This window comes from Macaca nemestrina, chromosome 6, assembly GCF_043159975.1.
Source record: "Macaca nemestrina isolate mMacNem1 chromosome 6, mMacNem.hap1, whole genome shotgun sequence".
Classification (NCBI taxonomy): Eukaryota; Metazoa; Chordata; class Mammalia; order Primates; family Cercopithecidae; genus Macaca; species Macaca nemestrina.
Genome location: NC_092130.1, coordinates 42,727,043 through 42,741,985, shown reverse-complemented (window position 1 = coordinate 42,741,985; position 14,943 = coordinate 42,727,043). Strand labels below are relative to the sequence as shown.

At 39.7% G+C, this 14,943-nt stretch overlaps 1 protein-coding gene across 13 annotated transcripts in view; it reads right to left on the bottom strand.

Annotated features, from left to right (window-relative positions):
* LOC105467094 (kelch like family member 3) overlaps window positions 1-14,943 on the bottom strand; it is a 270,346-nt gene that overhangs the window by 92,466 nt on the left and 162,937 nt on the right. For 8 of the 13 annotated variants that reach the window (XM_071098389.1, XM_071098391.1, XM_071098388.1 and 5 more), the window contains one exon: window positions 9,062-9,181. In XM_071098389.1, coding sequence (XP_070954490.1) covers window positions 9,062-9,099 — 38 coding nt within the window. In that variant the 5' untranslated portion in view covers window positions 9,100-9,181. Of the gene's footprint in view, window positions 1-9,061; window positions 9,182-9,307; window positions 9,558-14,943 lie in introns of those variants that run through there. The other 5 variants (XR_003014725.2, XM_024788170.2, XR_011624657.1 and 2 more) reach the window with 4 other exon arrangements.

Below are 14,943 nucleotides of genomic sequence, written 5' to 3'. Positions count from 1 at the left end.
TGGTCTATGAAATTCAGAGAGGTGAAAAGATGCCCAAAGCCACAGAAGCCTAAGTCTTGAATCCAATTCTCCTTACTCCAGATACAGTAGTTTTTCCACAGTACCACAATGCCTCATGATTGGCTGACACTCAGAATGAGAAAAGACAGAAGACAGGTTAGCTCAACAGGGAGAAGTGGTCAGGAAGTAGAATAAGGTATCGTTAAGGAGGCTTCCTGGAAGGGTGAGACCTTTGGCAGCAAGAGGCAAAACCGGGGGATTGAGATCTTACCCTACAATGGACAGCAGACCCTAATCACCAACTATATCAGGATAAACCAGTGCAACCAGGAACAGAACTGGCTCTGCCCCTAACTGGCTATGAGACCATGGGCAAATAAGGTCACCCCAGTTTCTCAGCTGTTTTAGCTGCCTTTGGGACACATATCATGGGGGCCGAATGGGATTACAGGTGCCATCTGAAAACGGCCTTTTAGTCTCATTAAATTTTACTCTAAAAATGTATTTCCAACATGAATAGACTCATTTTGGACATTTTTACTTATATTAACAATTTTAGGAAGAAAATTGAATTATCACTGCCATTTAAGAGTAACCACATTTTGGGAGGCTGAGGTGGGCAGATCACTTGAGGCCAGGAGTTTGAGACCAGCCTTGCCAACATGGTGAGACCCCATCTCTACTAAAAATACAAAAAAAAAAAAAAGAAAAAAAAATTAGCCCAGTTTGGTGGCAGATGCCTGTAATCCCAGTTACTAGGGAGGCTGAGGCATGAGAATTGCTTGAAACCCAGGAGGCAGAGGTTGCAGAGGGCCAAGATCATGCTACTACACTCCAGCCTGGGTGACAGAGCAAGACTCTGTCTAAAAAATAAAAAAATAGAGTAATCGGTCATATTTTTTGGTAACTAATAAGAAAACTGTTGGCAGAGAAGAGTCAGAAATGCTGAGCAAATGTTCAGTGCTAGGAGCTGAACAAACAATGTCAGGGTGTGTTATCTTGCACAAACCCAGGGAGGCTGACAATTTTTGAACAAATGGGAAAGAAACACAAGGGAATGAAGAATAAAGATGGAGAATTCAGTTAAGCAAATAGATGACAGCAGTTCTGATGGGTGGAAAGTGTATCTTAAGGCCAGAGAAATTCTAACCTGGGAAATTGGCCAAAAGAAACTTGCCAAATACTTAAGATGGGCTTTCCCTGGGGGTGGGGAAGTCTGTCTGCACACTGGAGACATCTTTATGTATACGTGCTACATGGAAGAAGGAAGTAGTAGCTCTAAAGCACTGCGTGGCTCACAAGCACTCCTATTCAACTTACCTGGGATCCTATGGGATCCTTTTTTCTGAGCTATCACTACTCCATCTTGAGGAGAGAAAAGTAGGACTAGACACTTTGCCATTTGTGGACAAGTACAGTGTAGCTGTTAGGAAGGAGCTCAGGCTCTCAAATCAAACTTACCTGAGTTCAAGCCTCTCAAACCTCTGCCTCACCACTCTCTAGTGTAGCCAAGTATACAATGTCCCCAGAGTGTCACGGAATTAAGATGTGCTGTAAATCAGGTAATGCATAGTGCTAATAGTAAATATTTAGCAAATGTTAACTTTTCATATTTTGAAAAAAATTATATTTTAAAAAATTGGTTTTTTTCGATTGTCTGCTTCACTTTTCCTCCATATCTTCTTTTTTCCATATAATATTTCATTTAAGATTAGAGGTTAAGTTTTGAACATGTTAAGTTTTGAAGTTAAGTTTTGAACATGTTAAGTTTTGAAGTTAAGTTTTGAACATGTTAAGTTTGAGCTGCCCACTGGATGCGTAACCAAGCAGGCAAGTGGTTACATGGTTCTGGAATTCAGACGTGTGAGATGGTTAAGAGGTTGAAGGGAGGAATAACCAGCAAAAAAAAAAAAAGACAGTGTGTAGCTGGGTGTAGCGGTACATGCCTATAATCCTAGATGCTTGGGAGGCTGCAGCAGGAGGATTACTTGAGCCCAGGAGTTCAAGACCAGCCTGGACAACATAGTGAAACCCCATCTCAAAAAATATGACAGTGTGGTCTAGTATAGGATAGCTATATAGATCAATAAAATAAAATTGAGAGTCCAGAAATAAACCCTCATATTTATGTTCAATTGATTTTTGACAAGGTGGAAAGATCATTCAACTGGGAAAAAATAGTCTTTTCAACAAATCGTGCTGGGACAACTGGATAGCCATATGCAAAATAATGAAGTTGGATCCCTACCTCATGCCATATACAAAAATTTATTTAAAATGGCTCATAGATCTAAAAGTAAGAGCTAAAACTATAAAAACTCTTAGAAGAAAACACAGGGGTAAATCTTCATGACTCCAAATAAGGCAATGGTTTATTAGATATGACACCAAAAGCATAAACAATAAAAGAAACTGATAAATTAGGTATCCAAATTTAAAACACTTGTGCTTCAAAGGATGCCATCAGGATAATGAAAAGACAATCCATAGAATGAGAAACAATTTTTTGCAAATCATCTACCTGATAATTAGCTTGTATCTAGAATATGTGAAGAACTCAAACTGTTACAACTCAATAATAAACAGAAAAATAACCTAATTAAAAATGAACAAGAGATTTGAATAAGCATTTCTCCAAATAAGATATAGAAATAGCCAAAGAGCTCATGAAAAGATGATCAACATCATTAACAATCAGAGAAATGCAAATCAAAACCACAACAAGATATCACCTTACACTCATTAGAATGGCTATAATCAAAAGCACAAACAATAACAAGTGTCAGAGAAGATGTGGAGAAATTAGAAGTTTCACTGCTGATGGAAAGGTAAAATGGTGCAGCTGCTCTGCAAACAGTTTGGCAGTTCCTCCAAAGATTAAAGTTGCCATATGACCCAATAATCCCACTCTCAGACATATACCTAAGAGAAACAAAAACATACATCCACACAAAAACTTGTACATGAATGTTCATAACAGCATTAGTTATAATAGCCAAAAGTCAAATGTGATATATCTATACAATGAAATATTATTTTGCAATAAAAAGGAATGGTGTACTGAGTCATGCTACAACATGAATGAACCTTAAATGCATTATGCTAAATGAAAGAAGCCAGATACAAAAGGCTATATATTGTATGATTTTTAAAACAGGTACATCTATAGAGACATAAAGTAGACTAGTGGTTGCTTAGGGCTGATGGGGAGTGGTGGTAAGGACAGGGTAAACTATGGAGGGGATGACTGCTAAAGAATACAGGGTTTCTATTTAGGGTGATGAAAATATTCTAAGATTGTGCTTGCACAACTCTGTGAATAAACTAAAAGCCATTAAACTGTATACTTTAAACAGGTAAATTGTATGGCATCTGAATTATGTCTTGATAAAGCTGTTACCAAAAGAAAAACAGAAAGCAATATGCTAAGATGGTTCATAACAATAATAAAAGCATAGTGACAGATCATCAAAAAAAAATGAGAGCAGAGAACTGTTTGCAATGGTGAAATGGGAGATTAAAATTGTCAAAATGAGAAAAGAAAGACTGCATGTGGATTCTACTCATTGGTTGTTCCGTTCTCTCTGCCCTCTTCTTTTCAGGCCTGGTTAGGATGTTCTATTCTAAGAAGGCCCACAGTCCCGTTTGCTGGCTGGATGGTAAGTCAGGAGTAAGAGTCACTAGAGCTCTGCCACTCAGAAGCAGCAGCTGTGGTCTGGCCACAGCAGAGCAACGAAGTGCAAAAGGAGGAAGAAGCCTTGGCAGTTACTATGCCAACAGCCATTCTCTACCATGGAGGTAAAAAGAATAGGAAACTCATGAATTTGTGATTCATAAATTGCAAATAACATGTGTGCTTTAACTCAAATAGCTTAAAATTAAGGGAAGGGAATGTGAAAGCAATGCAAGAAAGAATCCCAGATCCCTGGAATATCATGTAACATTTTATTAGCTTAACCCCTGGATGGCAAGATGCTTTAGCCCAGACCTCCATAAGTATACCCAGCCTCTCTCTAGTTCCCATTAAACTCACTCAGATCAATAAAGTATCAATGCAGACCCCCTTCCTCCCTGCCTCCCCTTTCCACTCTAGTTTTCAGAAGTTAGCCATTTAATTACCTTGGAATTTGATGTAGCCTTTCAACAACATGTGAATACAAGCTTCATTAAGGGCAAGATTTTGGTCCTCTCATCTCCTGTGATATTCCCGAACCTAGCACAGTGCTTAGCACATCATCATCCTCATCATCATAGCTAATGCTTACAGAATATTCATTATGTGCCAGGATCTCACAACAGTATCTAAGGAATATTATTATTATTATTATTATTATTATTCTACAGGCTGTTCAAATCAGCAATTCTACTTCTCTTCTATACAAATAATCATGAATGTGCACAAGTATTCAACAACAGTAATATATGTGTTGTCACTGTTTTTAAGCATTTTATTCATTAATCTTCTTAACAAGCCAGCAAGACTGGTACTCTTATTAGCCTCATTTTATAGTTGACAAAAGTGAGATCAGAGAGATTAATTAACTTGGCTAGGGTCACACAATAAGTACTAGAGATAAGATTTGAAACCAGAGTCTATGTTTGTAACCACTATGTTATACGGCTACAAAGACAACCACAGCAGGGGATATTTATATGAGGAACTGGGAAAACCTAGACATCTAACAATAGGGAACTGTTTTTAAAAAATAAATGAAAAATAGAATATCATTGATCCACTTAATATTGTAGAACAGTTAATGACACAGAAAAATGTGTTCAATATAGTGTTAAGTTAGGATGAGACGTAAATTTCATTTTTTTTAATGAGATGGGTCTCACTATGTTGCCCAGGCTGGCCTCAAATTTCTGGGCTCAAGTGATCCTCCTACAAAGCTGGGATTATAGTCACAAACTCCCATGCCCAACTAAGGCACATGTTTGTTTGTTCATTTGTTTGTTTGTTTAAAAGAAGAGGAAACTTTATTTCTTTTAAAGGTTATGGCCTGCAGGGTGGCTATTCTGACAGGCTGGGAAGCACAGCCTCCAGTCAGAAGCCAGAAACAAGATACTTCGAGAGAGTGGCAAAAGAAACAGGAATTTATGCTGATCAAGGTGGCCAAATACACATATTCAATAAGCTATTGAAGGAGCCATGAATATTTATGAAAGGAGAAACATACCCATGTGCAACTGAGGTTCTTGCTCTCCAAGTTCAAAAACTGAGGTGATCAGAGGGCAGAGTTTTCAGTCCTCTGACGTTAAAAAGTGAAGCAGAGGCCATGAAACCCCTTACTGCACATTCTCAAAAAAGACTAGCCAGAACCACTCCTGTGGTCAGTGGTCTCTTATCAGGTAAAAAAGGAAGGGCAGTGTCAGAAAGTTTGTTTATATCAGTGGTGGGGTCTTTTTTGTTAGAACCTTAGGGAGGAAAGCTTAATCACGGTCACCAAGGGAGGGGGTCTGACCACCCTCCCATCCCATCATGGCTGAGAACTCCATTTTCAAAGTTACTCAGGGGTCCCCTTGGCCAAGGGATGGTCTGTTCCAGTCCACTGCGGGGCTTAGAATTATATTTTTAATTTACATTCTCACCCTTTTAGACAAGATCTGCCAGGGGCAGCATTGATGGCCAAACCTTCATTCTGTCCTATCTCTTTGCCAGGGTAGTGTGCCTGCCTGCCCCAGGTCCATCTTGTCCCTTGGTGGGACCCCTATGGCCAAGGACTTAGAGCCAAAAGACTTACAGCCAATTTAAATACTCCCGGTCAGATGGGAACGGAGGTGGGCAGGCACTCATCAAAACCCATAAAACTTTTTAAGCAACATAGCCAAAAACCAAAGCCAAAATGCAAAGTTACTAAATTGACTTATCTGTAAGTTCTATACATTGAACTACTGTAATCTTGGTCTTAGCTAAAGACTTGTAGCCATTAGCTATATAAAACATAAACATTTGGCTGGGCATGGTGGCGGGTGCCTGTAATCCCAGCTACTCAGGAGGCTGAGGCAGGAGAATTGCTTGAACCCGGGAGGCAGAGGTTGTGGTAAGCCGAGATCACACTATTGCACTCCAGCCCGGGCAACAAGAGCAAAACTCTGCCTCAAAAAAATAAAAATAAATAAATATTTTGCCAAAATGATTTATGCTAAGGAACGTAGAGACTTTTATTGTGCCACAGTGTCTTTTGCAATGAGACATATATTCTAAAGAAGAGAGGTATATTGTCCAAAGTATTACAATGGTTACCACTATGTACTAAAATTATAGATGACTTGTTGCTCATCTGTATATTCTAAATGTTCTATAACAAATATATTCCTTTTACAGAACAAAAATTAAAAGAAAAATGATAGGAAAATCTATGCCTAAACCTGAATTAAAATTTTCCCAGCCAGTCAAATATATACAGATTGTGGTCCATTTGAAAAAACACAAAAAGAGGGAGAATAAGATTATTCACTTAAATTTCAGCAAAGGACTATGTCTGGTATTAGAAATGTATTTCCCAAAACAAATTTCACAAAACACTTGGTCTATCTACAACCACCACCAAAGAAGACTCTATAGTCAAATATGTGTGGAAAACCCTCAATCAGACAAATTTAGTGCAGGACTTCTCAGAGCGTTTAATATGCCAGTAGGCATTATGAACCTCAGAGAGGGGTACAGTATATAGCATTCTTCAAACTCATTGGGGCACAGAGCTCTTTTTTCTCACAGAGCATCTTAAGGGAACTAGCATTTCTCAGAACAGAGTTTGACAAATGCCGAATTATACAAAAGAGAAGAAGCAGCAGGACAGTTGGAGATGGCTAAATCTAAGTCAATGCTTTTGAGGAAAGAGAAAAACCTAGTAACTTGTAACAGAAGTAATGAGAACTTAGGATGTCTTTTTAAAAAATTAATTAAGGAAAAGGGAGCTGGGCACAGTGGCTCATGCCCATAATCCCAACATTTTGGGAGGCCACGGTGGGAGGACTGCTTGAGCTCAGTTGTTCAAGGTCACAGTAAGCTGTGACTGGGACATTGCACTCCAGCCTAAGTGACAGACCAAGACTCTGTCTCTTTAAAAAACAAAACAAAACAAACAAACAAAGAAAAGATGCTAGTAAGAGAAAGCAAGGGTGCAGGGAATCTTGTGTACATATCTATTCCTAAATTCTCCCTTTCAGCCATCACTGGAGTTGACTATAATACCAGGCAAAATAAGGCCTGGTGAAAGACTCCTCAATCGGACAAAGGGCACAAGCATACCCAAAAGAACTAAATGAGGAATTTCAATAGTGTCTAGGGAACACAAGACAAATTCTTCAGTTAACAAGAGAACCATGCCCATAAGCATGGACATCAGCACAGCCCAATGCCTAAGACAGCTATGGGCAGAGCTTCCAGGAAATCTGGCAGGAGGCCTACTAAAAATTGAGCAGTGGAGCATAAGGCAAATTTAATTTAACATGGTTATTAATGCCAAAGACTAGGCCCTGTAGAAAGGAGAAATAAGAAAACAAACATAGAATCAGGTAGAACTTTTGTTTAAAAGTAGTTCAACTCCCCACTCAACACACACTTCTTTGGCTATGTGCCATTTTCTCTGCCTGGAAGGCTTCTCCCTATCCCCACTACCCTTCATTTGTCTAACTCTTATTTGTCATTCAAAATTCAGCTCCAGCATCAACCCTCTTCTCCAAAGTTCCCACCTGTCATACTTGCTTCTGTGGCCCTCTTTAAGAAACAAATAATTATTGCGTACCTACCACCTATCAGGCAGTGGATGCATTCCGCCATCATAATACCTATTTGTACTACAGAAGGATTATTTTCATTGACCTATTTCTATTTTTTACTTTGTACCCCACTGACCCATTCTAGGGCCTAGCCAGTGCCTCTGGGCACCTTTGGTGAATCAATAGAAGCTCCTATGAAGTGCCAGGTGCTAGAGATAAAAATTACTCAAAAGTTGCCTCTGCCTTCAGAGAGTTCATGAGCTACACAGAAAAGACGAAATAAACAATTACACCTCATAACAGGATGAAGTATGCAGTAAATAATTGCATGGGCAAAGGAAGCTTCTGAGCTCTCTGGTAAAGAAGAGATCATGTGCACAGGCTTTGTACAGGAAAACACGTACAGAAACACATGTTCAGCGCTCTGAACCTGCCTTACAACAAGCTTGTCAAACATGCACATTGGCCTTACAAACAGCCCGTGTACCCCTCACTATTAGCTCAGAGAGGATGAGTATATTCACATTTCATTTCTCTCTTTACATTTAAGGAGCCAGGTATTCTTCCACCCATGTGGTTGTCTTGCCAACCTAAGTTCAGACCAGTGAAAGAGAGAGTGAAACTAGAAGAAAATACATGACATCCAGTCTTTAATCTGCAATTGTGTGTGGGTGTTGCAATCATTCTATTACTGGTTTCCAAGTAGCTCATTCTGTTAGAAATCAAGTTTATGAACAGACTTACTATAACCATAAAGGATTTTTCCCCTGTGATTAATCATTAAAATGATAGGTGTTAAATACATACAAAGGAAAGACAGTTTTCTGGCAAAGTCATTCTTTCTCAAGCAGAGTTTGAAAAGGGAAACCTGCCAGGCGCGGTGGCTCACAACTGTAATCCCAGCACTTTGGGAGGCTGAAGCAGGTGGATCACAAGGTCAGGAGTTCGAGACCAGCCTGACCAACATGGCGAAACCCCATCTCTACTAAAAATACAAAAATTAGCTGGGCATGGTGGCATGCACCTGTAATCCTAGCTACTCGGGAGGCTGAGGCAGGGGAATTGCTTGAACCCGGGAGGCAGAGGTTGCAGTAAGCCAAGATCACATCACCTGCATTCCAGCCTGGGTGACAGAGTGAGACTCCATTTCAAAAAAAAAAAAAAAAAAAAAGAGAGAGAGAGACAGAGAGAAAGAAAGGGGAAACCAAGTGACTGAGAGTGGGTGGAAAGAGTCAGAATTCCCTAAGTGGTCATATTCTGACTTCTATTCTTAGTCCTTGATGAAGCTCATGGACAAGTTCCTTCTGCAAGGGCATAGACAAGATAGAAAAAGTACCTCCGTAGTTCATTCATAACCTTGAATGCTTTCCCCATATGGGCAGGGTTGACAGTGATCGTCCTCTGGTTCTTCTCATCATCTCCAGCCTGTGTCAGAGTCTGGGAGCTCAGCTTGATGCTGTGAACAGGAAGGAAGAGAGAGGGAAAGAGAATCACTCATTGGTAAACCCGTTCATCCAACTGCCAAAAGCTCATGCATTTACCCACCCACCAGAGGCATCTATCAGCCTGTTCTCACACAGACCCAGTAGGAAAGACAATGTACTGGGAATTTCTTCGTATCTTCCAATGCAAAGTGCATTCCTCTGAGGGAAGGAAAGTCATAGTTCAGCTTCTTCCACCAAGTACTGTGTGATTTTGTGTGAGGTCCTCATTCTCCATCTCTCCATCCTGAAAACTGAAAGGGACTAAGCACTCTATCACTCACTTCACAGGTTTGTTTGTTCATTAAACAGGCATTTACTGGAGGCTACTATGTGCCAGGCACACATTTAGATTTAAGGGAAACAAAACAATAGACAAAGCCACCATCACTACCCTCACAAAGCTTAGAGTTCAGTAGAGGAGAACGCCAAGTAAACATTTAAACATCACATCTTAAGTATTATGATTTGATAGAAGCTACAGAAGCACAGGGGATGGCCAACTCGTCCCAGTGATGACAGGTTGATGGAAAGCTTCCTAGAATCTGAGACCTGAAGAAAGAACAGAAACAAGCCAGGTAAAGAGAAAGAAGATTATTCCAGGCAGAGGAAACAGTATACACATAGACCTGGAGGAGAAAAAGCACAAAGTGTGTTCAAAGTACTGGCAGTTCAGTAAAACTAGAGGAGAGCACAAGAGGGACTATCAAGAGAAAAAACTAGAAGACTGAGCAGCCTTTTAAGTGTCATATAAGCAAAGCTAAGAAGTTTGGATTTCTTTCTGAAATAATGAGAAGCCATCAAAGGGTTTTAAACAGAGAATTGGGACAGAAAGCAGGTAAACAAATCTGTGCTTTAGAAAAATCACATTGGCTACACTCCAAGAAGCAGTGGAACAACAGCAAAAGCTTTTGGGAAACTGTAATCCCATAGAAAGACAAAAGGATTATAAGTATTATGGAAAGAAAGGCTATCTGTGTAGACTGAGTAAGTAAAATCTAGCAAGAGTCAACCATAATCTCAATGCCTTCTCTACTGAAATCAAGAGACAAGGGTATGGTGGCTCATGCCTGTAGTCCCAGCTACTCAGGAGGTTGAAGTAGGAGGACTGCTTGAGCCCAGGAGTTTCATGCCATTGCACCCCAGACTGGGCAACAGAGCAAAACTCTGTCTCTTAAAAAAAGTGAAAGAGAAAGACAAAATAATTCAAATCCCTGTGGGGTGCCAGCTAGTTACCCAACAACTCCTGAGCAACATCTTTCAACTTTATGGAAGCTGGAAAAAAGGAATCAAAAGAATGAGCAAGGAAAGGTGTTTCTCCCCAAATTGGTGAAACCATTCAGCTCCCAGGTCAAGTGTGAGACCTTGGAGTTACCTGTTTGAACCAGGTGAAGCTTTGCTTTGCTACTAGGACAACAGAACCTTCTCCACTTGTGTAGATTCGGGGACCCATAGTTCACTCCAACTCTAGGACAATGATGGTACTCTCCTTTGATTTTCCCTAGTGAGCCTCTATCCATGCTACCACTTAACTTTGCAGACTGGCTAGAGAAAGAGGCTTCTATGATTGAGAGTATATTTCAGAGGCCTGAGAATCCCTATAGATCTCACACTGGAATTCGTAACTACTGGAACATTCAAATACAACCAGCGTGGCAGACCCACAGCTTGTCTGACCATAACAGACTCCTCTTTTGACTCCCTTCCCCACCGTCAGTTCATCATGCAAATGTAAACCATGAATATCTGAACTTTGGGACTGTCTGGATTCTGTGTACAAGGAAGTTAGCTGAGCAGAGGAAGATGTGCACAAAGGAGGATGCTTAGATTGTGTTTAAAGCAAGTGAAGAAAGTCTCAAGCCAGCAAATGTGATCAGAAGGGGAAGCAACCAGCAAAGATGAAAAATTTCTTCAAAAGATGAGAAATTCCATAAGCATAATTTATTTTATGGTGTCTTTCTTTACTACAAAGCTAGAAAAACATTATCTGCTATGTTCTACTAAAGGTTTAACATTTTTGCTTTTAGTATTAAGCCCTTATTTCATCTGATACTGATTTTTTTCTCTTTTTTTGAGATAGTTTCACTCTGACATCCAGACTGGAGTGCAGATCTCAGCTCAACCTCCACCTCCTGGGTTCAAGTGATTCTCGTGCCTTAGCTTCTCAAGTACCTGGGATTACAGGTGTGCACCACCACACCTGGCTAATTTTTGTATTTTTAGTAGAGATGGGGAGTTTCACCATATTGCTCAGACTGTTCTCAAACTCCTGGCCTCAAGTGATCTGCTCACTTCAGCCTCCCAAAGTGCTGCGATTACAGGCGTGAGCCATTGTGCCAGGTCCTAATACCGATATTTATGTCAGGATATGACATAAGGATCTCATTTTCTCCATAAATTCGATGTATTTAAAACTTTTTATTTTTCTCATGCATCTGTCATGCCATCTTAGGTCATATATTAAAGTTCCAGATATAAAGAGATTTATTTCTTGACTTACTAACCTATTCCACTGGTCAGTTTGTCTCTCTCTGTACCAGTACCACATGATTTCTGTAGCTTTATAATAAGGTCTGATATCTGACAGGAAAATTCCCAATCCTATTATTATTTTTGAGAAGTGTCTTGACTAGCTTGTCAAATTCCGTAAAGAACTCGAGTGGGATTTTGATAAAAACTGCATTGAACTTATAGATCAATTTGGATAGAACCATCATTTTTCTGATACTATGCCCTCCTATCCATGAACACAGGATATCTCTCCATTTATTTAAGTCTTCTTTAATGTCACTCAAACTTTTAGATTTTCCTGTATGAAGACCTTACACGTTTGATTAGATTTATTCCTAAGTACTTTATGGTTTTTATTGCTCTTTTGTAATAGAAATGATGTATTTTTAAATTATGTTCTCTGATTGTTACGGTTTATAAAATGCAATTGATTTTTGCAAATTGATCATATATCCAGCCATTGTCAATGTTCCTATTATTCCTATTTGAACATAAATTAGGTGTCCTATGTAGACAGTCATATTATCTGCATATAATGCCAGAGATTTTTCTCCTATCAAATTCTTAGGCCTCTAATTTCTTTTTTGAAAAAAGTTTGCACTGGCTAGGATGGTCACATAATGTCAAACAGAAAGGATGCTAATGAGTAGTATTGTCATATCCCTGCTTTTAAAGATGTTTCTAATGTTTCCCCATTATGTATGTTTGTTACAGGATTTTTGTAAATTTTTTTGTCAGATTAAGAAAATTCCCTTCTATTTTTATTAAGAGTTTTTAAGTCATAAAGTTATGCTAAATTTTATCGAACGTCTTTGTGTATCTAATGAGATGTTCATATGGGTTTTTTCCTTTAATTTTATAATGTGATGAATGACACATATATTTTCTAATACTAAACCATACTTGCATCCTTGGGATAAATCTACAAACTGTAAAATACTCTGTAAGTATTCATTATAAATATTGTCTTCAAACTGTGGAGAGACTTAAAAGCCAGGATGAGAAAGCATAATTTGGTATGGATCAGGGAACCACTGAAGGTTCTTGACAGGGAATTAGTAAGATTAAAGCACAGAAAAGCCTAGTGAACAGATATTATTAGCTTCACTTCAAAGATATGGAACAGGTATAAACTAAAAAGAGCCATTTTAGAAGCACTGACACAATCTCCAGTGTAGCTAGGGAGCAGGAAATCTCACTCTTCTGGTGTGTTGCTCTTTGCACTTTCCAAAATGGTCCAATAACGATGTATCCTTGTTAATACAATGTTGTGTTTACCAAAAGGTCTCAAACACAGATTGCCTATTATCAGAGGATCAGTGTTCAACAAAATATAATTCACACTAGAGCCTCCCTGAAAGAGCAAGTGACTTGCTGATGACCATAGGGCTGGCTAGGGAAAGATACCGGTTTCCCCAAATCCATTCAGAGCCCTTTCCACCCTTGATGCACAGGCAAGGCTTGACATCTGAAGGAACCCAAAGTTCCTTTCTTCCCCTGCTCCTCCATGAAAAGACACAGGGAATTTGGAAGAGATTCTGAGTCCCTGGTCTCTGGAAGGTACAAGCTTCTTGGCAATTCATTAACCTTCCAGAGAACAAGAAATTAAGAAAAGAACATCTGAGGGCCCAGAGACGTTCAAAAAAATATTTACGAGATTGTACAAATAGTAAGTGGTAGAGATGGGATCTGAGTTTAGGTATCCTGTACTTGAAGCTCACAACCTATACCCTCCAGCAATATAGTTCACGCATGTACACAAATGCACATACGTATACATATTTCTCAACCTAAGGTCACATGCCCAAGAACAGAGTTGCTAGATCTTACCATTTCATCCCCTAAACCTTTTTCCCTCCATTCATACCAGATCTTAACTACTTAACCCTCAATAGATTGCCCCATCCCCACGCTATCAAGTCCCAATCCCAAGAATTCTCAGTTCTTGTTCCAAAATAAGGCTAGAGGATCCCCTCTCCTCACCTGTGAAACACAGACCACACTAAGGTATATTCCCACTATCTTGTTCAAGTCTAATACCATACTTTTCACCCTACCCAGACCCAACCAAAATCACACACATGCACACACACAATTTTCCAGGCAGACTCAGCCACAAGATGTTTTCTGTTGAAAAGCATTTCACAGTAAATGCCCTTACTCTAAGCATAAAATGGTTGATTTCACCAAGAGCAAAAACTGGCCCCAGATTCTACTAAAAACCATAGTCAATGTTAATTTATATGTGCCCCTCCCACCAGACCTGCAGCTCAAGCTGCTAACCAAAGGAACTTTCATCTGTATCCCACTGTCCAGGGTTCCAGCAACATTCAAGTTGAGCAGCCATATTTAAGATTCAAATGGGTCAACAATCGTAGATGTAGTGAGAAAGTATGGGCCAGGCAGAATCTTTGCTCTTTGCTGTAGAAATATACAGAAATGATCATCTAAGCCATTTTCGAAATAAGCTGCAGCACAATCAGAACACATAAATCTACTCAACTTTGTCAAAGCATCAGATACCTGGCTCAATACTTTAATTAATTTCCACACTGGCCTGTTACTAGTAAACTTGCTTATATGAACCACTACTGGTGCCATGATGAACCCACTGCAGTGGATGATTCCTTCAACAGTCCACAGAAAGGGTGTCCAAATTGGTTCCGACTTACCTCACACTCACAGATACCCACTGACCCCATTCAAGAAGACATACATGTGAGACAGTCAAGCTTCATGGCCATAAGGATAGACATAGTTGGCCCTTCTTTCCTGGGCTTTCAGCTTCTCTTTTCCCTTGACTTAGACTGTTACAGTGGCCTCCCACCTGCTGTTTCCCACTCTAGATACTCTCCCTCCAAGTACTTCCTGCACACCATTGCCAAACTCATCCTTCTAAAATGTCATCTGACCATGACTTTCAGATCCTCACTGCACACAGGTCTCTTCAGGGGCTATGAGGTTTATGAGCTGAAGCTTCAGTCACAGCCCTCTGCCTCCATTTGTTCTATATGTTGAGTGTCCAAATAAAATTTCCTTTCAAAGGACTCTATAGCTAAACAGCTGAAAAATCATCAGTCTACAGGATAAAGTCATGATTCTTGCCTAGTATTCAAGGACTTCCTTGACCTGGACTGAACCTAAATGCCAGCCTTACCTCTCTCGTTTACTCAAATATTTACTAAGTACCTATTATGTGCCAAGCAGATGAACTATTCACTGCAGA